The sequence below is a fragment of the Crinia signifera genome, chromosome 2 (genome assembly GCF_055691185.1).
Source record: "Crinia signifera chromosome 2, ASM5569118v1, whole genome shotgun sequence".
Taxonomy (NCBI): Eukaryota; Metazoa; Chordata; class Amphibia; order Anura; family Myobatrachidae; genus Crinia; species Crinia signifera.
Genome location: NC_139218.1, coordinates 104,280,242 through 104,306,018, shown reverse-complemented (window position 1 = coordinate 104,306,018; position 25,777 = coordinate 104,280,242). Strand labels below are relative to the sequence as shown.

Sequence of the window (25,777 nt, the reverse complement as noted above, 5' to 3'; positions counted from 1 at the left end):
TATTAATATTGTTTACATAGCTATTCAGACTTGTGCTGTTATCCATGTATGGACATCCGGTTCAAGGATTTGGGTGGTAGTGCTGTCATTCTGCCACACTAATGAATACAGGTGTTGTGATAAATAGCAATAAGCTGCTATATGAAGCATGTTGGCAAGAGTGTGTTTGGGTCAGTCTTGGACAGGCATGTCCAAACTGTGGCCCTCCAGCTGTTGTGAGACTATGAATCACAGCATGCTTAGACATGGTTTTAGCATTCCTTAATAGCAAAACGGTGGCAAAGCATGATGGGACTTATAGTTTCCCAACAGCTGGAGGGCCATAGTTTGGACATACCTGGTCTAGGATGAAGGCGATGTATGCTGAAACAAATTTGTCAACTGCTGGTTTGAAATACCAGCAATGACCTGGATGGGTAATTATACGTGTCCCACTTCTCATTGGCTATCTTATGGAATATTGAACTGCGTCATGGCTCACTTGCATGATCACTGGAGAATAAATGAATAAGAATTCACTTCAAAAGGAGTGCTGCCTTGTTTATATCTGAGAAAAAAGAAATCTATGGATACAGCGTTAGGTTTCTACTATGTAGAATTTATTCCAAATAGGTTAAAGAGGATTTGATGCTGCTGCTGCGCACAGGAGTGTACCCAGTTAAGAAGCAGCAGAGTATCACAGAAAGGTAATATAAACCTTGACTGTGGTCACACCAAACACTCCAGCTCCTGATGAAGGCGTGTGAACACGCCGAAACGCGTTGAGCAGCAGCAGCAGTATTCCAGCCTATCTTTGGAGAGACACCCCACCTCACACCTTTCTCCAACTTTTGGAGCTATTATACCAGATCTCATCCGGACCAGTTTTCTACCATCACTTTGGATTCCATTGCTGATTCCACTCTGCAGGACTCAAGTTGGGTATAGTTATACCACAAAACTGCACCACTCCAAACTCGAGTGTTATTTTGGCATCCACAACTGGGTAATCACCGGGACTTTGCATAAACTCCTATACAACGAAAGACATCTGCATTCTCTGGTAACTATACATTCCATGGTGTTATTGGGATAACAATTGACACTCTCCAATACATCTGAATATCCAGTTTTAAAATATATATATATATATATATATATATATATATATATATATATATATACACAGGTTGAGTATCCCTTATCCAAAATGCTCGGGACCAGGAGAATTTTGGATAACGGATTATTCCGTATTTCGGAATATTTTAATATTTCAATGATGTATTTTGAAGTATCTTGCATTTATGCTGTATAAACACATAATATACACACAAATATATTTTATTACCACATAAAATACACACAAATATATTTTAATTGTTCAAAAAACAAGGTTTCAAAATGTGAAACAAAATTTGTGTACTATCTCAGCACTGAATTTGAATGCCAAGCAATCATTGTCTTGCACATATATAGTGCCAGATACATATCATGTCCCCAGTGATGCTGTTACAAATGTCCCCAGTGAGTTTTTAGCAAAAAAAAATATTTTTTTCACTTTCTGGAAAGTCCGTATTTCGGAATAATTTGGATAACGGATACTCGGATACGGGATACTCGACCTGTATATGTATGCATATCAGAGAGATCAGCCTGGCACTCCCGATATATATGAAGCAGCTGCCGCGGGTGCTCGGTGGAATATAGATTTGTAGTTTTCAGCTCAAACAAGCACTGTCACTCCAGCGGTCTTGGTCATTAAATTTATGACTTTTTGCACCAAGACCGCTGGACAGTGCTTGTTTGAGCTGAAAACTATACATACATACATATATATATATATATATATATATATATATTATCTCCATACTCACTCACACACTATATACATGTTTTCCATGATTTTTGAGAATTCTCATATGAAATCTATATTGTGTGATATTTTATTCATGAACGGTATTTTTAACCTATTTGTAATAAATTCTTCATAGTAGAAACCTAGCGCTGTATCAGATTTCTTTTTTCTTGTTCCTGTACCTTTTGGGAGCTTCACACCCTCCCGATACAGCAGCTTTAGCAACACCGGTGGTTCCCCCTTCTTTGCGATACTTGTTTTCTATCTGGCCTGGCTTGGATATAAAGTTTACACACACAAACGAGAAATGCAAAAAAATTTGAAAATCGTGCTAAAGTTCATTTATTTTAGTAATTCAACTTAAAAGGTGAAATTAATATATTCTACAGACTCATTACATGCAAAGATATTTCAAGCCTTTATTTTGATGATTACGGCTTACATCTTACGGCTTACATCTTCTAAAAATCCAAAATCTCAGAAAATTAGAATATAGTGAAAAGGTTCAATATTGTAGGCTCAAAGTGTCACACTATAATCAGAGAATTCAGAGGTTCTCATACTTTTAAATCATAATGACAAAATTTTACATACCCCAGTTCTTAATACCGTTCATTGCCCCCTTTAACATCAATGACAGCTTGAAGTATGTTGTGGTAGTTGTGGATGAGGTTGTTTATTTTCTCAGATGGTAAAGCTGCCCATTCTTCTTAGCCCAAGAATTTACAGGAACTGGAGGCTTTTTGCAGTCTTGCATGAATTGCACGTTTGAGATCCCCCCAGAGTGGCTCAATAATATTGAGGTCAGGAGAATGAGATGGTTACTCCAGAAACTTCAGCTTATTCTGCCGTAGCCAATGGCAGGTTGACTTGGCCTTGTGTTTTGGATCATTATCATGTTGGAAGTACATCCCATGTGCAAATTTTCCTCCAGTATTTTTCTGATAACATGCTGCATTCATCTTGCCATTAATTTTGACCAAGTTTCCAGTACCTTTGTAGCTCACAAATCCCCAAAACATCAGCATCCACCTCCATACTTCACAGTAGGAATGGTGTACCTTTCATCATAGGCCTTGTCGACTCCTCACCAAATGTAACAATTACGGTTTTGGCCAAAAAAATAAAAAAACTATTTTGGTATCAACACTCCAAATGACTTTGTTCGAGAAGTTTTGAGGCTAGACTCTATGCTGTTTGGAGTATTGTAAGCAGGATGCTGTGTGGCATTTGCGTAGTAATGGCTTTCTTCTGGCGACTCCACCATGCAGACAATTTTTCTTCAAATTCCTCCTTATTGTGCATCGTGAAACAACCACATTACTATTTTCAGAGATTCCTGTATTTCAGCTGAAGTTGTGTGGATTCTTCTTTGCATCCCGATCAATTTTCCTGGCATTTGTGGCTGAAATTTTGTTGATCTACTTGACCGTGATTTGGTTTCTACAGAATCCCCCATTTTCCACTTCTTAATTATAGTTTGAACACTGCTGATTGGCATTCTCAATTGCTTGGATATCTTTTTATATCCCTTTCCTGTTTTATACAGTTCAATAACCTTTTCCCGCAGATCCTTTGACAATTACTTTGCTTTCCAGACACGTCAGTGCAGCAGTGGATGAAAGATGAAAGGGTCTTTCAGGAGACCAGAAACTCACTGACCTTTTATATACACACACTGATTTCAAGCAAAGTGAGGATGTGAGCATGGTTACCTTTAGTAGCCATTCAAACCTGTTTGTGTCAACTTGTGTGCATGTTATCAGGCCAAAATCTCCAGGGTATGTAAACTTTTGATCAGGGTAATTTGGGTAGTTTCTATTGTCATTATGATTTAAAAAGAGTAAAAACAGTTGTTTGACAATAAATGGTTTCACCCAACCACTAACCATGAGTGAAAGAGAATATGAATGATAACTCAAACTTTTCTGACAAATGGCCAGAAAATCACAGATTCTGCTAGGGTATGTAAACCTATGAGCACAAGTGTGTGTGTGTGTGTGTGTATGTATATATATATATATATATATATATATATATATATATATATATATATATATATATATATGTAATGAAAGGACGTCACTCTAGGCTCTGTTTAGCGGTAATCTTTACTGTTGTACTGTTGGTCAACGGAGTTACACAGTCCGTATAGAACAATCCCAACTTCAATGAAGAATACGAAGGTTTCATCCAATGATCGTTTATTTGATTCCTCAATGAACTGTCACAGATAAAAGGAAGTATGACAAACGTAACGACGCGTTTAGTCTTAAGTAGACTTTATCAAGGGAACGAAGATACAATATATGAATATAGAAATTTATTTATAAATAAACAAATATATAAAAACATCTTCTCTATAGCAGCCTTCGTAGAGGGCTGTGTAGGTTTCAGACTCTATAGAAGAACAAGTCTGAAACCTACACAGCCCTCTACGAAGGTTGCTATATGAAAGATGTTTTTATATATTTTTTATTTGGCATATAGAGATATATAGATATATAGACTGATGAGTGATAGTGGCACCCTAGGGTGAGTCACTCGCACGGCACTTCCAGGATTTGTGGGGGGGGGGGGGAAACAAATTTAATAGTGCAACAGTTTCGGGGGGTGAGCCCCTTCATCAGGCAGACAGCATAACAAATTTAGTCATGTCGACACATGCTAATATTGTGACAAAGTAATGTGCATACTATAAAGAAAAATATTGATTCTTTACCTGCAGCATGTATTTTAAAGTGCATGTTTATATATGTTTATTTGTTTTTCACAGCACTGATAAGCACTTTATACAGCACCTCCAATTTGTTCAAAATGGAGAAACTCCGACCCCTTAACAGTTCCATACACAGGGATGCTAACCTGTCTGCTAGGCAACAGACTCTAGCATCTACGGAGGTTACCTAGGTGACGCCAGATACCGGAAGTGAGCCTGCAAGCGTTTCCGGCCAAGTCAGGAGGACTACAAGTGCCAGGCAAAACTAAACCTTCCAGCCAGCAGCTGCAACCTATGCAGGAGAAATACAGAAAGGCCACAACCAGGGTAAAATGCTAGGCACATCTAGCTAAACCCAGGAAGAGTTGGCGGGAGATGCCACAAGTAAAAGAGAACAACCTCATCGCCACTGCATAGGAATCCAGGAAACTGCTGCCAGAGAGCAGAAAAGTAGAGCTCCCTGGTAGTAACTGGCCCCAGGAAAGCACCAACTTTAGTCCAGAGCTCAGCAGGGGACAGTCACAGGAGCCCCTGTAGGAGAATTGGCAAGGTATGTACTTGCTTTTAAGAAGAATGGTAATATAAAGCTTTAGTGCGGTTCTACAAAATAAACATCAAACAAAATATTCAAGTAGTAACATTGAAATAAAACATGGCCATTTATAATCAACAATGGAAATAAGCACAAAATGAATTTTTTTCAAGGCACAGTATAAAAATCATTCTTAAAGGGTGCATATTTTTCACAAAACACACTAGAGACTGGATTAAATATGCCTCATACACATAAAATCAATCTCTTGTTTGGTTAATCAAAAATAAAATAATTTTCATCAAATTCACACCTGCCTTTTTTATATTATCAGCATTATACATTTAACCCCTTCCCGCCGCAGCCTGTTTTTGCCTTCCTGACAGAGCCCTTTTTTTCAAATCTGACATGTATCACTTAAGTGGGGATAACTTTTTCGCTTTTACTTATCCCAGTGATTATGAGATTGTTTTCTCGTGACACATTGTACTTCAAATTAGTGGTAAATTTGGGTCGATACAGTCTGTGTTTTTTTGTGAAAAATACCAAAATGTCGTAAAAAAATGGAAAATTTAGCAATTTTCAAAATGTTAAATTTTCTGCTTGTGAGACAAATAATCATACCACTCAAAATAGTTAATAACATAGACCATATGTCTACTTTATGTTTCCATCATTATTTCAACCTCCTTTTAATTTTTTGGGACACTAGGAGGCTTAAAATATGAATATGAAATTCTCAAATTTTCAAGAAAATTTCAAACACTGATTTTTTTAGGGACCAGTTCAGTTCTGATGTGACTTTGAGGGACTTGTATGTGAGACACCCCCATAAATGATGCCATTTCAAAAACTGCACCCCTCACAGTATTCAAAACAGCATTTTGGAAGTTTGTTAACCCTTTAGGTGTTTCACAGGAATTAAAACAAAGTGTAGGTGAAATTTCAAAATTTCATTTTTTTTGCAGATTTTCAATTTTAATACATTTTTCTAAGGAACACAGTAGATTTTACTAGAGAAATGTGACTAAAAATTGATTCCCCCAATTCTTTTGTTTTCATAAATATCCTATATGTGGCCCTAGTGTGCACGTTGACCAAACCACAGGCTTCATAATAGAAGGAGCACCTACTTGATTTTGGAGCCTCCTTTTTATGAGATTATTTTTTAGGCACCATGTAGGTTTCTAGGCACCATAAGATGCTAAAAGTTAGGAACCCCCCCACAAGTGACCCCATTTTGCAAACTACACCCCTCAGGGAATTCATCTAGGGGTATAGTGTACATTTCAAACCCCCAGGGGTTTCACCAATTGTGGTACAACTGGGCTGTGAAAATGAAAAATTACATTTTTTACACAAAAATGCAGTTCTGGCTCAATTTTTCATTTTCACAAGGAATGAAGGAGACAAAGCACCCCAAAATCTGTGCCCCAATTTCTCCCGAGTACGGCAATGCCTCACATGTGACCAAAAAATACCATTTGGGTGCATGGCAGGACTCAGAAGGGAAGGAGTGATAATTGGATTTTGCAGCACAGATTCTGGTGGAATGTTGGTGGGTGCTATGTCGCATTAGCAAGACCCCCAAAGCACCAATACAGTGGAACCCCCCCACAAGTGACCCCATTTTGCAAACTACACCCCTCAGGGAATTCATCTAGGGGTATAGTGTACATTTCAAACCCCCAGGGGTTTCACCAATTTTGATACAACTGGGCTGTGCAAATGAAAAATTACATTTTTTTTACACAAAAATGCAGTTCTGGCTCAACATTTTTCATTTTCATAAGGTATGAAGGAGAAAAAGCACCCCAAAATCTGTGCCCCAATTTCTCCCGAGTATGGCAATGCCTCATATGTGACCAAAAAATACCAGTTGGGTGCATGGCAGGACTCAGAAGGGAAGGAGTGATTTTTGGATTTTGCAGCTCAGATTCTGGTGGAATGAATGGTGGGTGCTATGTGGCATTAGCAAGACCCCCGAAGCACGGTGAAATTATGAACCTAATAATCCATAGATGTGTGGTATATTTTCAAACACTCCTTTATACATAGGCCGGGTTTGTCGGGGCAAGTTTCACAGTGGAAAATAGTATCCTTTCTTATTCCCTTTTTATAGCAAACTTTGCACCTTTTTTGTGTCCTGCCCTTTTTTGCAGTGGAGGGGATTTTGTTAGGAAAATGCTGCCCTGGTACAATACGGGGGCCAGTACTAGAAGTACTGGGGCCCTCTGCCTGCTGGTTCCCAAATATTAGGCCCTTAATGACTTGAAAGTGCATAAATGTCCCCCTCTGGCTGGTAGAACGGAATAGCATGTAAGCGTTATACAGTGCCATCTGGATGATATACACGGCCAGCTTCTTGTACCAGATTTTTGTTTTCCGCAGGGGACTGTACGGCTTCAGTACCTGATCTGAAAGATCCACTCCGCCCATGTACTTATTGTAATCTAGGATACAATTAGGTTTTGAGGTGTGGGTACTGGTACCTCGTACAGGGACGGAGGTGGTACTGTCTCCATGAATTGTTGTCAGTATAAGGACATCCCTTTTGTCCTTATATTTGACCAACAACATATTTTCGGTGCATATTCCCCTGCTTTCACCCCTTCTCAGTAATTGGGCAACGTGCGTTTTTGGGAGGCCTCTTTGGTTCTTACGCACAGTACCGCAAGCTGCTGTACCTCTTGAACCAAGGGCCTTAAACAGGGGGATGCTAGTGTAAAAGTTATCCACATAGAGGTGATAACCTTTATCCAGCAATGGGGTGCACTAAATCCCAGACAATTTTTCCACTAACACCTACGAGGGAGGGGGGGCATTCCGGCGGTTCAATTCTTGAGTCCTTCCCTTCATATACCCTAAACCTGTGGGTGTACCCTGAGGTGCTTTCACACAGCTTATACATTTTTATGCCATACCTTGCCCTCTTATTGGGAAGGTACTGGCGGAATTTAACCCTTCCTTTAAAATGTATAAGGGACTCGTCGATACAAATAAATTTTTCAGGGATGTACATCTCTGCAAATTTGGCACTGAAATGATCAATGACCGGCCTGACTTTGAATAGCCGGTCAAAGGTGGGATCATCTCTGGGTGGGCACTGTGCATTATCGTTGTAATGCAAAAATTTAAGAATCGTCTCAAAATGAGTCCGGGTCATGGCCATACGATGAAGTGGGGTGCTGTACAGAACATCTGTACTCCAATATTGTCTAATTTCTGGCTTTTTAACTATGCCCATATGTAACACCAGACCCCAAAACGTCATCATCTCTACTGCATCTACAGGGGTCCGCCTAGCAAATGATGACGTGGGGTTTTGAGCAATAAACTGCTGGCTATATAAATTACTTTGGTCCACCATTAAATTTATAAAATCATCAGAGAAAAATACTTTGAAAAAGTCAATTTCTTTGAGGCCTGTAGTATCAAATTGGAATCCTGGGTTGGCCAAAAACTCAGGAACCTGGGGCTCAAAATTGTCTGGTGGTGGGGTCCATACGGGATCAATCATTTGGGGGGGGGTCCCAGCTGCTCTACGGGGGCGTCTTTGAGGGGGTCCCTCATCACTAGAGGAGGAAGAGGAGCTTAAGACGAATCCTTCAAATTCCCCGCTTGCATCACTGGCTGTGTCAGAGTCAGAGGCAAGCATGGCATATGCCTCCTCCGCTGAATACATTCTTCTGGATGACTGGGATGACATTTGGGATGCCATTTTTATTTTTGTGTTTCTGTAAGTGTAATGTTTCAACACGTGTATAGTGTAGGGGGGGTACAAACTTTATTTCAACACGGGGGGTATGTAGTGTGTAGTGTGTATGTAGTGCAGAAAAAAAATACTTCATACAGGAATTTGATCCCAATAAAAAAAAAAAAAAATTGAAGGGGTTAAAAAAAAAAAAAAAAGGTCCTGCGCCAAAAATTGAGCACAGATGTTGGTCAGTAACGTCCGTCACTGAACAGCGCTCAAAGGCAACAGGAATTTGATCCAAAAAAAAAAAAAAATTATATGAACCCTGTGCCAAAAATGCTGTTCAGTGATGTACGTCACTGATCAGCGCTCAGCGGCCACAGGACACCCACAAAAGCAACGTGGGTGTAAAAACAATTTAAAAAAAATAAACCACAGCACTCTCCAAAAAAAAAAAAAAAATTTAAAAAAACTGCAGAAAAAAAATTATATCAACCCTGTGCCAAAAATGCTGTTCAGTGATGTACGTCACTGATCAGCGCTCAGCGGCCACAGGACACCCACAAAAGCAACGTGGGTGTAAAAACAAAACCCCACTGCACTCTCCAAAAAAAAAAAAAAAACTGCAGATCAGTGATGCAGTGATGCAACACTGATTAGCAGTGAGGGGCAGCAGGCACACAACTGTGGGTGCAACCTGACAGGGTATATATATAAAAAAAAAAACCCTGGACCCCCAAAAAAATGCTGATCAGTTAATTTATACTGATCAGCACAAAAGGGGGGGCAGCAGTCAGTTGCACAGGCAGCACAAGCTTTGGTGCAACTGACAGGTATATATATAAAAAAAATAACCCCTGCACCCCCAAAAAGTTGCTGATCAGCACAGATATACTGATCAGCACAAAAGGGGGTGCAGCAGACACAAAATATAGCACTCTCTATCACTCTCTGTCACTATCTCTGACTATCTCTGACTATCTCTGACGATCAGGTAAGTATCAGGCAAGGATCAGGCAAGGATCAGTCAAGGATCAGTCAAGGATCAGGCAAGGATCAGGCAAGGATCAGGTATGTAATATCACGACAGATTGGCCGGTGACCGCTCTGCACGCAATTCCAGACCGGAATGGCGTCTGCAGCGCAGTTACCGTTCGTTTAAATAACGCGCTATGGCTGTGATTGGTCCGTCGGACCGACGGACCAATCACAGCCTTGGGGGCAGGTGGGGTGAGGTGTGGTCATCACCGGTGACCCCCTCATGCCCCCTCACACCCAGCGGTGATTGACACCTGTGTTACCGAGCGTCATATTCGCCGGTAACACAGGAAAACGCTGCGATTGGCTGTTCACATTGAACAGCCAATCACAGCGATCGCCAACGGGGGGGAGGCATCGCCGCCCCCCCTGGACATGCTGGGACATGTCTGCTGTCAGGGACAGCAGACATGTTTAAACTGTCTCCGCGTCTATAGACGTGGGGACAGTTTAAAGTCATGACGTATATATATGTCATGTGTCGGGAAGTACATCCCGGCCATGACGTATATATACGTCAAATGTCGGGAAGGGGTTAAGGAGGCCAGGCACATGCAACCAATGGGAGACAGACTCATTCACCACAAACGGAAAGTGATTCAAGTGATCGTATAATACACCTTAACAATTAAGAAAAAAAAATGTGCAACTACAAATCAAATGAGAAATTTGCAAACAGCCAATTCTTTAATAAACAAAAATACAGAGCAATCTAAACTCCAAAAATTACATCCAACCAAAGTCGACCATCTAATTCATCAATTGTGACAGATTTCACTGTGGTAGAGAACAAAAGAGGACTCAAACACTTGGCACGTTCCTCATGCTAAAAATCAACACCAGTAATCATGTCTTTTCAGCAGAATCTCCTGTGACTATGTTCCGCTACTTTACATAGATTACAAAACATAATAATGAAAATCAGAATTTGAAGTGTTCTCTCTGTAGCTAACAATGGAAAATCAAATGGAATTCAACTCTAATTCAGTAAATTCCAGGGGTATTAGGTACATATACAAACACTGCTAGTTAAACTTATTAAAGCATATAATTAAAATGATTACTTTAACCCGTTTTCTGATGAATGGACCATTTACACAAACCAATGTATTTACTCGCTAACTGGCAGCAGCGAATGATATAAAAACAAACATTTAGAGAAAGTGTTTGCAATTTTGATGACATGCCAAAATCTAATATACTCTGTGGTTTTTTCTCCCTAAATATTTTAAATTATTTCAGACTACAGCTACAACTAGGACATTTACGCAACCTTTAAATAATATATCACATCTAGAACACTTCACATTGCCCACAATCAATTGAATACCAGCCTTAAGCAGCCCATACACACTGCGATGCCGGGCTGTGCGTTCTGTGCTTTGAGGTGCGCGCTCCCGCGGCACCTTATCGCACAGTACAAAAAGTGTGTGCTGCACAGGAAATGCAATGTGATCCCTGCTATTGAAGGGATAGCAGGGATCACATCGGGACGTGTATGGGCTGCTTATGGGCTAGTTGTACTAAGCTTGAAAAGTGATAAAATGGAGAGTGATAACCCACCAGCCAATCAGCTCCAGGTGACAAATGACAGTTAGGAGCCAATTGGTTGCTGGTTTATCACTGTCTATTTTATCACTTTTCAAATCTTAAACTGGCTATACATACACAGATTTATTGTCAGATCTGGCCGGCTGGAATAATAACATGGTTATATCTAAATGACAGTTTGTCAGTTTTTAGAATTCTGAAGCAAATGGCCAACAATTTACTCTCATCTATTACCAGGTTTTTTATACAACCAGCCAGATTGGACAATAAGGGGGTATTCAATCTCCACCTCTATTTCTGACAGGGTAAATAGCGACAGCCGCCGCCTATTAAATGCTCTTTCCGACAGCATTGAAGAGGTAGATAGACAGACCAGGCCCGGTTTGCCAAGAATGGCTGTGAATTGTCACAATCTTGACAATCCTTGGCCGTTTACGACCCCTTTTCGCCGATCAGCAGGCAGGACATTGAATCCCGCCTGGCAATTTGCAGTCGAGCAAAACAAAAAAAAACGGGCCAGGGTCATGGCTGTCATAACGTACCGACAGTCGCGGCCCGGTATTGAATACCTCCCTTGATCTGTAGATGAATGGCCAGATTTAATACATCTCTCCTTTAGTCTGAAATTACACCATCAGTCATGTCCCTGCTCTGTAAACCCTTATAGTAGTGTGTGTGAGGTGGGGGGGGGAGGGGGGGGGGGGGGTGTTGAATGGTTTACTGGGAGCCCAAAAGTAGTGGGACACCCAAAAGATATTCACCTATTGCACGCCCACTAGTATCCCTGCAGTCAAAAATCCCAGCACTTTGGCCCTCTGTGGGTGTCCACAACACCCATAGAGGGATAATAACAGTGTGCCAAGTGTAGCGTGGCACCGAGCCCGCTGAGTGGCACGTCTGCAAGGGGGGCAATCCACGTACCCCCTTGTGGGGATTTCGGTGTTGGGATTCCGACTGCCGGGATTTCATACCGATCTCCCTGATTCAGTGCACACTCTTTATAATGCAAGCTCGAATATTTGGCTGTGCTTGAGGCTGGTGATTAGACAGATCACCTTGCTTATATTTAAAGACTCATGTCACATTCATTTTGGTAGATTAATAAAGCATTGGGTTAACCTGCAACCATGCTTTCAGACAGCAATAAATGAACATATATCTTAAAGTCCTACTGACCTTCCAGTAGTCCGATTGTAAACTGTAGTACCTCTGGTATGCAGATAATGCTGGGAGAACAAAAAGGAAAACCATGAAATTAGCATGTTTGACCAGACTTAATACAAACAAAACAATTTATATTACAGTATTCAATTAATTACGTTAACTAAAAAACTTTATTGGGGGATAATCAGTTTCAACCCACAGACAACCAGATTTCTGTTCGAGCCTGAATCGGTTAACCCTTTGAGTGCCAGAATCTGAGATGTGCAACATATACGCTAAAATTGCCAGCACTTACATTTGTTATATAAATTTAAATAAGACATGTAAAAAAAGATTATATTTCCTATAATAAGGTAAACATTACAGGTTATTATGACAAATAAAAAGGTTAGCTTGATTATTTTAACACCTATTTTGACATTCACTTGGCACTCAGTAGGTTCAGTGTCCTCAACCGAATTAGCCCATAGCTTTGGGTACTTCTCCTGGAACCTGAGCATAAAGGGTTGTAATTGAATTGCCTCGGGAGTAAAAAAACACAAGCTACCACCCTTTTCCTCACTTGGAAAATTAATGACACTGTAAATCAGGGGTCCTCAAACGGTTTTGCTCTGGTACCCCATCAGACAATAAGTACAGGACCCCAGCAAGTTACTGCAGAAGGTCACATCACATGTGTAGTCAGCACGTACATGGCAGCATTGTGGAGGCCCAAAATGATGGGAGGAGCCTAAAGTAACCGACAATTGAACAGATATTTCAGACTCCTTTAATTACTGACATTAGAATAGTCATTGGCCTGATGGTTAGCAAAATGGAGTCGCGACCCCATGCTGAGAATGTCGGGACCCACTTTGGGGTCAGGACCCACAGTTTGAGAACCACTGCTGTAAATGAATGAGGCAAAAAAAAAAAAAAAAGGTTAAACAGCATGGATGTAAAATTACACAAAAAATGGGTGCAAATGGCTTGCAGATTGAATCAGTCCAGTTTTTTACACGTATGGGGAAAAAAGTGGACTACTTCAACCATTTGTACCCATATTTGTGTAATTTTACATCCATCCCCCCCCCCTTTTTTTGGGGGGGGGGGGGGGGGGGTGCAAAAAATGACTGCAAATTTTGCACCAAAAAGTAACAAAAATATGTGGATAGGCAGCTAATTTGCGATCCACGTGTTTTTCAACACAGACGAAGATTTGACCTAGGCCAGAAAACTGCACTTTAATTGAATAGGGTGAATCCCCATTTGCCATAAACTATGACTGCAAGGTGTATATGAAACAAAAACATTATTTTAAACAAACAATAGCCAAAGATGGCGAACAGATTAAATAACTTTTTGGTATATTCTCAAAGCAAAGGAAGAAAAATATGGTTGTGACAATACAAAGTAAAAGGGCCTAAACATGGAGAGATTTGCTGAGCGTTCTGAGCAATGCTAGATTACGCAGCAGGATCACTCAGCATGATCTGTCAGGGTCAGTGTTCTACAGTGAGAACACTGGCCCTGCCCGGTGATATTACTAAATTTATCCAGCATACTACTCCAGAGGTACTAACTGATCTTGTGGAATGAGCCAAAATCCCAGAGAGGGGGACGCCTCTGAGCATGAGAATATGCCTCACAAATAGTGAAACAGAGCCAACCCGCCAAGGACTGTTTTGACGCTGGCCAACCTCTTTTCTCGGCTCCGTACAGCACTAACAGGTAGTCTGATTTCCAAATAGACTCAGTCCTGGAAACAAATCCGTAAGGCTCGAACCACATCCAAAGAACTGGACCCTTCTGTGAAAGCCGGTACCACAATCGGTTGGTTGACATTAGTTTTGGTAACCACCTTAGGAAGAAAATATATATATTTTTTTCGTCCTTAGCTCCGCCCTATCCGCATGAAATACCAGAAAAGGGGGGTAACAGGACAGAGCTCCTAGTTACATAGTTACATAGTAGGTAAGGCTGAAAAAAGACTTGCGTCCATCTAGTTCAACCTGGTATAGATATCCATTGCTGATTTGGTAGGTTCTGGTATTTTACAGACAAATTATATTTCTTATTCGTACCCATGGATGTTTTTCTCCAGTAAATGTTTGTCCAACTTTGCCTTGAACGCATTTAATGAGCCAGCCGTTACCACCTCTCTGGGAAGAGAGTTCCAGAGTTTGACTGTTCTGACCGTAAAGAAATTCTTTCTACTAGCTGAATGAAATCTTTTTTCTTCTAATCTATACTCATGCCCTCGCGTCCTAGATTCCTTTCTTGTAGAAAATAGGGTGTGTGACAGTTCCTTATATTGGCCCTTGATATACTTGTACATGTTGAGCATGTCCCCCCTTAAACGTCTCTTTTCTAATGTAAATAGTCCCAAATTGCTTAATCTCTCCCCGTAGCTTAAATTCTCCATTCCCCTAATAAGCTTTGTTGCTCGCCTTTGGACTTTTTCTAATTCTATGATGTCCTTTTTATAGTGTGGGGCCCAGAACTGTACTCCGTACTCTAGGTGAGGTCTCACCAATGCTTTATACAGTGGCATAATTAGTTCTGAGACCCTGCGTGCAGAGGCCAGGGCCAAAAGCATGGTAGTCTTCCAGGTTAGGAACTTCAGGTCCACTGACTGCAGCGGTTCAAACACATCCAACTGGTGAAAATGGAGCACCAATAACAGGACCCAAGGCTCCGCAAGAGGGACAAAAGGAGGCTGAAGGCGCAAAACTCCTTTTAGGAACGACTGAACCTCCGGGATCAAAGCAAGCCTTCTGTGGAAGAAGACGGAAAGTGCAGAAACTTGCACTTTAAGGGATCCCAATCGGAGACCAGCTGCAAGGTCTACCTGCAGAAACTACAACAAACAGGGAAGACTGAAAACCGCCTTTGGACATTTCCTTGATTCACACCACTTGACATAAGCACGCCAGATGTGGTGATAATGTTTTGATGTGACAATTTTTCGAGCACTCCTCATAGTGGGGATCCCTGCAGGTGGGATCCCCCTGCGCTTGAGGAGGTCGGCCTCAACAGCCAGGCCGTCAAACGCAGACGAGGCAAGTTGGGGTAAGCGAACGGACCTTGTAGAAGAAGATATGGATGGAGTGGAAGTCAGAAGGGAGCAGCTGCCAGGAGAATGCGGATATCCGAAAACCAGGCTCTCCTCGGCCAATCCGGATCACAGAACCGGACCCTCTTTTTACCTGTTTGAGGACCTTCGGAATGAGAAGGAATGGAGGGAACAGGTAGGCCAGTGAAAAGTCCCACCGAATTGATAGGGAGTCCACCGCATTCCTGGAGCAATACAGGGGTACCTGATTGTTCAGCCTGGACGCCATTAAGTCTATTTGAGGCTTTCCCCATCTGCGGACCAGTAATGGGAAGACCTCCGGATGGAGAGCCCATTCCCCGGGGTGGAAGTCCTGTCGACTTAAAAAGTCGGCCTCCCAATTGTCCACCCCTGGAATAAAGATGGCAGAAAAATCTTCCGAATGAGCCTCCGACCCAATCCAGAAGAGGATGGACTTCCCTCATCGCTGATCGGCATCTGGTGCCCCCTTGGCGATTGATGTAGGAAATGGCTGTGGCATTGTCCGATTGGACACGCACAGCCTTTACTACTAAAAAGTAGTGTGCTTGCAGTAGAGCAAGCCGAACCGCCCTTAACTCCAGTATATTGCTTGGGAGATGAGTTTCCTGTGGGACCACAAACCTAGAAATACCTGACCTTCCGTCACTGCTCCCCAGCCCCGAGGCTGGCGTCTGTCGTCAAAATCGTCCATGCACGCACTCTGAAGCTCCTCCCCTGAAGGAGGTTTTGTGTGCACAGCCACCACTGAAGGGACTGGCGAGCCCCTCTGGATAGGACAATCTTCCTATGTATGGTGTGGTGTGACTCCAACCACTGTCCGAGGAGACACCACTGAAAAGAGCGTGTATGGAAACGCCCGAAACGAATCGCCTCGAAGGCAGCAACCATGAGGCCTAGAAGACGAGTGCACAGGTGAGCGGAGACCCTTGGAGGCTGCAGAGCTTGTCTCACAACCCCCTGCAAGGTCACCACCTTGTCCAGAGGCAAGAAAATCCTTTCCAGCCTCGTGTCGAAGACCAGCCCAAGGAAGACCAGTCTTTGAGATGGGAGAAGCTGGAATTTTGGGAAGTTGATAATCCACCCCATCTTTAGAAGGAACTGGCAAGTCAGGAGAGCATCCTGCTGCAACTTTTCTCTGGATGGGGCTTTCAGGAGCAAGTAAGGTACTATGACGACCCCCTGGAGGCGGAGAGTAGACACCATGCAGGCCATGATTTTGGTAAATAATCTTGGCGCTGAGGACAGGCCAAAGGGAAGGGCCCTGAATTGAAAGTGTTGGTGTCTTACCGCAAACCGGAGAAACCTTTGGTGGGACTGCCAAATAGAAACATGCAGGTAGGCGTCTTTTATGTCCAAAGACAGGAGAAACTCGTTTGTTTCCAAGCCTGCAATCACTGTCCGAATGGACTCCACTTTGAATTTGTTGTAAACCACGTACTCGTTTAAATATTTCAAATTCAAAATGGGCCGGACTGTACCATCTGGTTTCGGTACAACAAAAAGGCTGGAGTAATACCCCTGGCCTCTCTGTCCCACCGGAACTGGTAGAATGACGCCCGCCTCAGAGTTTTTGAATGGCCGCGCACAGAGCTGCACTGGATTCTTGTTTTGGTGGAATCCGGTTGTAAAAAAAAAAAAACTTTCTGGAGGAGAATGAGAAAACTCCAGTTGGTAACCCCTTCTGATAATTTGTAGAACCCATGAATCCTTTGGGGTCCCCCAAGTGAGCCGGAAGACAGTCATGCCACCATCTTTTCAGTGGGCTTGGCGTCCTGTTTTCTGGCAATGGGTTGGGCTGCTGCGGCAGCTCTACCACCTCTGCCTCTACGACCACGGAAGGAGGAGAATGCTCCTCTGGATCTTCCCCTATAGGAAAAGGACCCACGAAAGGAACAAAAGGAAGCACTTTGAAACTGTCTCTTTGGGACTGGGGCAGAAGATGGTAAGAAGGTGGACTTACCCCACGTGGCCTGGGAGATAAGTTTATCCAATTCTGCGCCAAACAACAAGTCCCCAGTATAGGGAAGGCGTTCCACTGCCTTCTTGATCTCAGCTTCCGCTTGCCAGGAACGCAAACATACCGTGCGCCTGGCCAAGACAGCGTAAGCGGAGGCCCTCGCTCCCAGTTTAGAGATGTCGGCAGCTGCTTCACTCATCTAGGATGTTGTGGCAATACCGCACAGTGACCACCTGTACCTCAAAATTGACCGCTGGACGAGAGCGCCCTCCTGCCAATTAGAAATTAATTTTTGTGAAGCCAAATTGTGTGAAGGCCAAAAGGCCAGGTGCAGCCTTTCCTGCCATAATGTTATCAAAAGCAGCGCCACACACCCACACACGCAGACAACAATAGGCACTCCACACAGGGCCAACAGGGTAGCGGGGCCTGGGTGGGAACAGGGGAAGAGAAGCCACTGCCAATAATCCTCAAATTTTAAGTTTAGTCCCAAAATACCCCTGCAACAACTCACAGAGCCCTGTAGCGTCGGGTGGTGCGGTATAGGGAAAGTGCAGGGAGCTGGAAATCCAGGCCTGAACTCTTGGATGGAGGAGCTGCGTGTGTCTAAAATGGCGCTTCAGCAGGGAGAGGAAGGAGGCTGGCTCCACCCGTGTGGCGCCGCGCCTCAGCGTCCGCGGGAAGGACTCAAAATAGGCCACACCCCCTCCACTGCAGGTTAATGCCAGCGATTCAATAAAAATCGGCCATGCGCAGGGACTGGCAGTAACCAGCTCTGCCAATGCTCCTCCAGCAGCCTAGCTGCGCGCCCCGGCATGTTACTCATGCAGACCTGGACTGCGGGTGATGAGCTGCGGCAGGTCCCCGGAGCAAGCTCCTGTGGCTGGGGTGCTGGAGGTGCACCGCAAGCGGTGACGAACAGCCCCCTCCAGGCATCCACGGTGCAGGCAGACCCTCCTGTAGGTCTGCCTGGTCACTATAGTGTAAAACTAGCAAATATAAAAGTAAAAAATAAAAAAAATAAAAAAATCCAAGCTCCCTCAGGAACTATTGCCCAAGAGACCGACTTCTCAGGCACTTTTTCTAAGACTGAGGTCTGGGTGGGGATAGAGGGGGGAGGAGCCAGCCACTGTAAAACTTTAGAAGTGCCGACTCCTCAGTACACCAGCTCTATCCCCACTAGTCTACCAGACTGCAGTGTCCCCTGTTGGACGAAGGTGAAATTTAGATTGCTTCCATGAAATCGCTTTGTGTGTAGGCCCCATTAGTCTATATTTGCTACTTAGATTTGGAGTTTTAGATGAGTCTTATTTCACAGGAAATAAAAATCGTACAAGTCGCTGCCAGAATAAACCCAGCAGGAAGTGATCATAGGTCTATGACAAGCATGGCAGTTCTATTAAAGCACTTTCCATTCTGCCTTTTTACTTTCTGGAGTTCTAGTACTACTTACATTGTTTCACTCTATGCCTAGACAACACCATTCATAGAAACATAAGGGGAATGCAATCTGTTTGAATGCTCGATCACCCATCTAAACGTACAGGATAATATTCAATGGGTTTAGCTTTTCGCAACCAAAATTACTAGGTTTAGCTACATAAAAAAAAGTTACCTGGTCTAAAATACTGGACTAGGCAAGGAAAGGGCTCCCAAAAGACCAAACAATGAATTGATACAAATCAGCATGCTTTGCTTAGTGCTGGTAGTGCACCATGCTAGGACACAAAACAGCATCTTAAACCTAGTTTAGATGAAGTTACCAATTGAACTGCTATGTTAAGTTCCCAAAAAATGATTTTATTACCCCCAATAGAATTTGACAGCCGTTAGGAGCCATCATCTAATCTGCTCTTTTTCTCTCTTTAGTATGCCGAGCGTAGCGAGGCACCGTGCCCGAAGTGAGCAATGTGAGGGGATTCGGTTTAAAAGAAAACAGTGAAAAATCCAGTCGACTCAATGCTTGTCGAACTAGTTGTTGTAGACCAAATGATATACACCCTAATCTAATATGGCTTATAGCAGTGAATAAAGCATTGTGCTCCATAGCATACAATTGATAATTAAGAAAATAATACAATCATGATATAGAACCTTTTACATATTTATGAGTTTCTAGATATCTTACTTCATCTTCATTAAAGATCCATGCACACTGGGTGATTGAGCTGAAAGTAGTGTGTACAGGGCAGCGATGAGAGAGCATGCGCGCTCTCACATCATCGCTGGCCCTCAGTGTTTTTTAGCCTACCACGCCCACTAGACCTAGACAGTCTTGAGGAAGAGCTTTCAAAGCACGTTGGCTTATACTGCAGCTTCTACCCAGGACACCTTCCCAGCCTTACATCTGGAGCCCAGCAGGGTGCATCCGGAGGCACTCTGCACTTTACACCTGTGGCTCCACTACTAGGCTAGGGTAAGGAGGAATCCCTGGAACTATTTATTTGTCTGTTATTTTATCTTGTATTGATATTGTGATCAATATTAATTGTGTCTTTAGTCCATATTGGACAAAGTTTAATAAATTTACATTTTTGTGAACTTAGTAAGCACCTGTGGTCCCTGCAACCTCCTTTGTACCATTACAAGTTTTTTGGGTGTTGGGGGCACCCAGTAGGGTACCGGGGCAGCTAGACTAAGAGGAACGCTCAAAGGAGGGTGACAACCAACCAAATACCAGGCCCACTGTGTAACACTGGTTTAAAATATAGAGCGGTAGCCAGGTTCAGTTTCGTCGCGACATGTACGGACATAGGCATACGAATTGAAGAAAGCAGCATGAACCGCCAGCAAAAACTTAAGGGAGAAAATGCCTGTACTTGCAACTTAACACCCACGAGTACCGCATTCTCCAACTTAGTGGCATGCTTATTAGTATAGCCCCTTGGACCTCCCTCCCGGCGCTGCAAAGCATTTAAAGGGGACTTTGAGGCATGTCCATTACTTTGATCGGGTTTAGTCACCATGTGCGGCTAAGCCGCCCTTAATGAGCAGTATTATAGCACAACGCAAATATCAATTGCACATATCTCTGCAGCTTTAAATCTATATAGACAAATAATTCTCTCCATGGGCCGTAGTCAATTGTCATATTGCACCCACATCTCCTATCGAAAGCCACAGGAGATTGCGAGGCTATATGCAATTGATCTTATTTTCACACTGAACGCCATTTTAGAATTTGGTTTAGCTGATATGCGATTAAAATAAAAGTCCCGTTTGATCACTTTCCACCCCTGGGGTGGTGCAAGCGGAAATGCCAGAGCTACATTTAAATAGCTCAGCTGAACGCACAGTATTTGCTGCATATACTATCTATCTATAGATAGGTAAATCTATCTAGATAGAGAATATACATATCAACAAACACAGGATCCAAAAGAAATGACCCATTCCACATCAAATCAAAGCCATTTTCATGACCGTAACATATTTCAATTAAATTTGCTTTGCTTCTTAGGTCTGACAAGAAACTAATTCACACCAAATTTCAACATCATAGGTTGGATATTTTTGGAGGTGGAGCCATTTAAAAATAAACAAAATAAGCAAATTTACTGCCGTGGGGGACCTTTCGTTTGCCTGTAACTAGTGTAATATGAAAACTTATGACTAGATCTTTTCACTTCAATTTTAATTTAGTAAGGTAGTACTTTAAAAAACTTTTTTGAGTTCTCCCATATTTCATTTAAACATGTACCAAATTTCACTTTGGGATTATGGGATAATGAAATAACAATATTTACTGACAAGCAGGCAGCTAAATTATACAAAATTCTCACTTGCAGACACTGTTATAAAGTTTTGAAAAACAGAAATATAACCTTAATATAAATATATAAGACCAGGCTTTGTTCACGCTTTCCATAAGTTTAGATTTGTAGTTGCAGACAGAGTTTCTCTTTCTGAAATGGTGTACACACATCCTGTTGTAATCATTGAGGGATATTCAAATGTTTACTTTTGAGCGTCAAATTTATCACGCCTTTCAAATTCAGGCATATAACGTCTTTTGAAGTAATGGTCGGCTTTGCTATTCAAATGTTTTTTCTTTAGACGTCTAATCTGCTGTAGTGGTTTTATTTATCACGCCCATTTATTCCCCTCTTTTAATCTCACACCCATTTTATCCCTTTTTTTTTAGATCACGGATTGCATATATTTTATTTGCATGCCATTTTATTCTTTTTTTTATTACCTATTTTGTTCCACCTGTTTTTACCCTGCCCTCTGCCCAGTCATACAAGTTTGTCTCCATTATAAAAGAGTGCCCCTCACCACGTTAAGCAGACGCCATTTAATTTGCACTGCCCTGATGTGTCCTGTACTGTGATTCTGAAGGGTGCCAGACGGAATCCCGACAGTCATTTACCAGACGTTGGGATCCCGACTGTTAAAACACTGACAGACTGGTTTCCACGGCCACTGGCTATTCTCCCCCGAGGGGGACCACGACCCCCATAGAGGGAGAATAGAATAGGTGGGGAGCACAGCGAGCCTGCAAGGGGCTTTGTTGCGTTCGCCATGCTGTCTGAGTCCGGCCAGTCGGGCTAATGACTGTCAGGATCCCGACTGTCGGAACCCTATACCACACCAGATTCTGAAAAGCAGATGTGCGAGCAGGCAGATGCGACATTCAGGGAGCTGCAGGGGAAGACTAAGAGCAGAGGATGTGTGCTGCAGCATACCGCCCACTCGAGAGAAGACGAGCCGCTGCGCTGTGCATGGAGCCGGAGCCTGACACCCACAGGAGACACGACGAGCTGCTGTGCTGTGCATGGAGCCCTCTGCCCACAGGAGAGAAGATGAGCTGCTGCACTCTGCAGGAAGCCGGAGCCTGCCGCCAACATGAAAGAATATGAGCCAATGCGCTGTGCATAGAGCCGGAGCCTACCGCCCACGGGAAAAAAAGAGGAGCCGCTGACCCACCAGGGTGATCCGTCTGTCTCACACAGACACACTTGGGAGACTTGTGTGTGAATGAGTTGGGGGGGGTTGCCTGTATACAGTCATTAGGTCGACACTATTAAAAGTTTGACATGCATTGGGTCAACCGCTGAAGGTCAACAGGGCTTAGGTCAACATGGAGAAGGTCGACAAGCATTAGTTCGACATTGGGAAGGTCAATAGTTAAAGTGTCGACATGGGTTTTTCACGTTTTTTCTGAGCTGACTTGTGCTGACAGGCGGTATTTCATGCCCTAACATCCATTAGGGCATGGAGGGAGAATATAATAGTGTGCTGAGTGCAGCGAGGAACAGAGCCAGAAGCGTGGCGAGCACACGCAGGACACTTTTTCAGTGTCCATCACGACTAGTGTATGTCAACATTAGGGACAGAAAAGGTCAAAAGGTCAACCTTTTGACGGTCAACCTTCCTATTGTTGACCTAATGCATGTGTCGACCTTTTGAACCCTGACAACCTTAACCATAATGACCTTTTCCAAGTGTCGACCTAAGCCCCGTTGAACTTCAGTGGTCGACCCAATGACCCGTACGCGTTTTGCCGGTGTGCTTACACTCTATGTGGGAGGTGTGCCTATACTCTATGGGGGGATGTGTGTCTATACTCTACACAGGTCCTTAAACTCGGTCCTCAGGACCCCACACAGTGCATGTTTTTCAGGTCTCCTCACAGAATCACAAGTAAGATAATTAGCTCCATCTGTGGATCTTTTAAAATGTCAATGAGTAATGAGTGCACCTGCCAGGTGACCTGGAAAATGTGAGCTGTGTGGGGTCCTGGGGACAGAGTTTGAGAACCCCTGCTCTAGTGCATTTTATTATTTTTAAAGTTTATCAGTACTTATATGTTAGTTGGGAGTCCACTAATCTATTTGCTTAGTTTTCCTGAGTCCCCTCGACACGCTTCGGGCTCGGTGGCTCGCTGAACTCGCCACACTATATAAAATCAACTCCACGCCGACATGGACAGTGGGGGTATGAGTGTACTAACTATAGTGGGCACCCAACTAATACCCCTTTCACATTGCAAAAACCTGCTTTCGACCCGTTTTTCTAAACGTCTCTTAAAACTGGTCAAAAGCCAGTTAAACCCCTTTCATATTGCATGATGTAAAGGTATATTGCAGTTCAAATACCGTTTTGTACCTTTCAGATTCAACCCGTTTCACCCATAGAAAGCCATACAATGTCATTTTAAATGTTTTTTTGGTGCTTGTGGGCGGGGGATCAAGTGTGGTTATCATTTGTAGCAAATACCGTTTCTGAGCTGTTCAGACTGCAGGGAAAACGGCTCAGAAACATGTAGGATCCTGCTTTTAACACGTGTCAAAATACCGGTTTTCTGTAACCGGTAAATTGACAATGTAGCTTTCACATTGCAGCTGGAACCGTTTTAAAGCACTAAAAAAACGGCAATATACCGTGTTACAGCTGCAATGTGAAAGGGGTATAACATAACTTCCGTTTATCCTTAACGCCTTATAAAAAAAGGAAATTTCACTAAAGCTATTCATTTTTTTTTTTAAATAACACTTTTATCACCACCCGACACACAGGTGAATAAAATGACAAGAAATTAACCAATTTTAGACAATTATTAAAAAGCGTTTGAATACGAAGCCCATTGAAATTGACTGAAGTAAAAGATGTTTAAAAAAACTGTCAACTTTTAAAAGACGGGGAAGAATTGAATAGCAAACTAATATCATGACATATAAAAGTTGTGAAAAAAAGGGAGAATGGGCATGAAAAAAAGAACAGACCAACATTTGAATTCCCCCCATTGAGTCTACTGTTAGTATATCACAAAGATGAACTAGAAGAATGTCAGGTTTCCCTGGGTATTTGTATGATGGGGATGGTCCTTGTGGGTGGAGAAAGCTGACCTTTACCAATTCAAACTTTTCATTATTCACACAAGTGACAAATGATTGAATGTCTTAAAATTGTACTTTGTCCTCCAATAAACAAACTCGTGGTGCTGAATTTTAAAAAATATTCAGAAAAGACTGGCTGGACACTGATTGGCTGAGAGAATTCAGCTAATCAGCGTCTGGCCAGTCTATTAAAAACATTTTTTTTTTAATTTTAGCAGCGCTTCCCACCCTGCCGCCCAGCAAATACCGCTACAGGCCTCCTGGACCCCGCCCCATATGGCAGCTACCCGGGGGATAGTACATGCAATAAATCGCATGTTTTATTGCATGTAAAAAAGGCACATCAAGAGCCAAATCGTAGCTGTAGGGGACTCTCAAAAGCAAACTGGGTTAACTTGTCCTAATGTATGGAGGCCTTTAGTTCGTCCCTTCCTAGATTTTTGGCACCCTGGTCAGTCCAGATATCTCAGTAAGTTCTCCCTGATCAGAAGAAGTTACAATTGTGCCGACTTACAACATTTGTAGTTTATTCTTTAATCCAGGAGTTCCCAAACTCACTTTTTAAAGCACCCTAAAAGTCTAGGTTTTAAGGATATCCGTGGTTATATATACATATATACATACATTCTGAGTGGCCAAATTATTATGACCACCCCCTCAATACAACCTTTTGCCCATAATACTGCATGGATTCTTCTTGGCATGTACTCAGATGTTGGTAGGATGAGACCATATCCGATGAACTGCACTTTCCAATTCCTTAAGATTTGATGGTACTGGATCCAGCTGCGTGATGGCCCATTCGATATCATCCCACAGATTCTCAATTGGATTGAGATCTGGTGATTGTGCAGGCCAACTAAGCAAGGTAAAGTCTCTGTCATGCTCTTCAAACCATCTGTGGACAATGAAAGCTTTATGACCAGGAGCATTGTCCTGTTGTAAGTATTCATCCCCGGAAAGGTACACCATTAACACAACAGGATGTACTCGATCTGCGACAACACTGAAATACCCTTGGCCATTCAGACGTTGTTCCACAGGAATCAAAGGACCCATACAATGCCAAGAATACATCCCCAAACATAATATTGCCTCCACCAGCATGAAGTGTTGTGGCAATGCAGTTGGGGTCCATGCTTTCGTGCTGTTTTCTCCATATTCGGACCCTGCCGTCTGTATGGTGTAATTGAAAACGTGATTCACCGGATCACATGACCCTTTTCCAGTCATCTACTGTCCAATCCCTGTGCTCCTTTGCAAACTGAAGATGTCTGCTCTTGTTCAAGGCAGGCAGTAGAGGCTTTGGAAGAGGTAGTCTGCTTCTATTTTATTTATTTTTATTTACTTGTTTGTTATATAGCTCA

At 42.7% G+C, this 25,777-nt stretch overlaps 1 protein-coding gene across 3 annotated transcripts in view; it reads right to left on the bottom strand.

Moving 5' to 3' along the window:
• Nucleotides 1-25,777, bottom strand: part of KDM6A (lysine demethylase 6A) — a 146,338-nt gene that overhangs the window by 76,422 nt on the left and 44,139 nt on the right. For all 3 annotated transcript variants that reach the window (XM_083172669.1, XM_083172671.1, XM_083172670.1), the window contains exon 4: nt 12,548-12,597. In XM_083172669.1, coding sequence (XP_083028795.1) covers nt 12,548-12,597 — 50 coding nt within the window. The remainder of the gene's footprint in view (nt 1-12,547; nt 12,598-25,777) is intronic.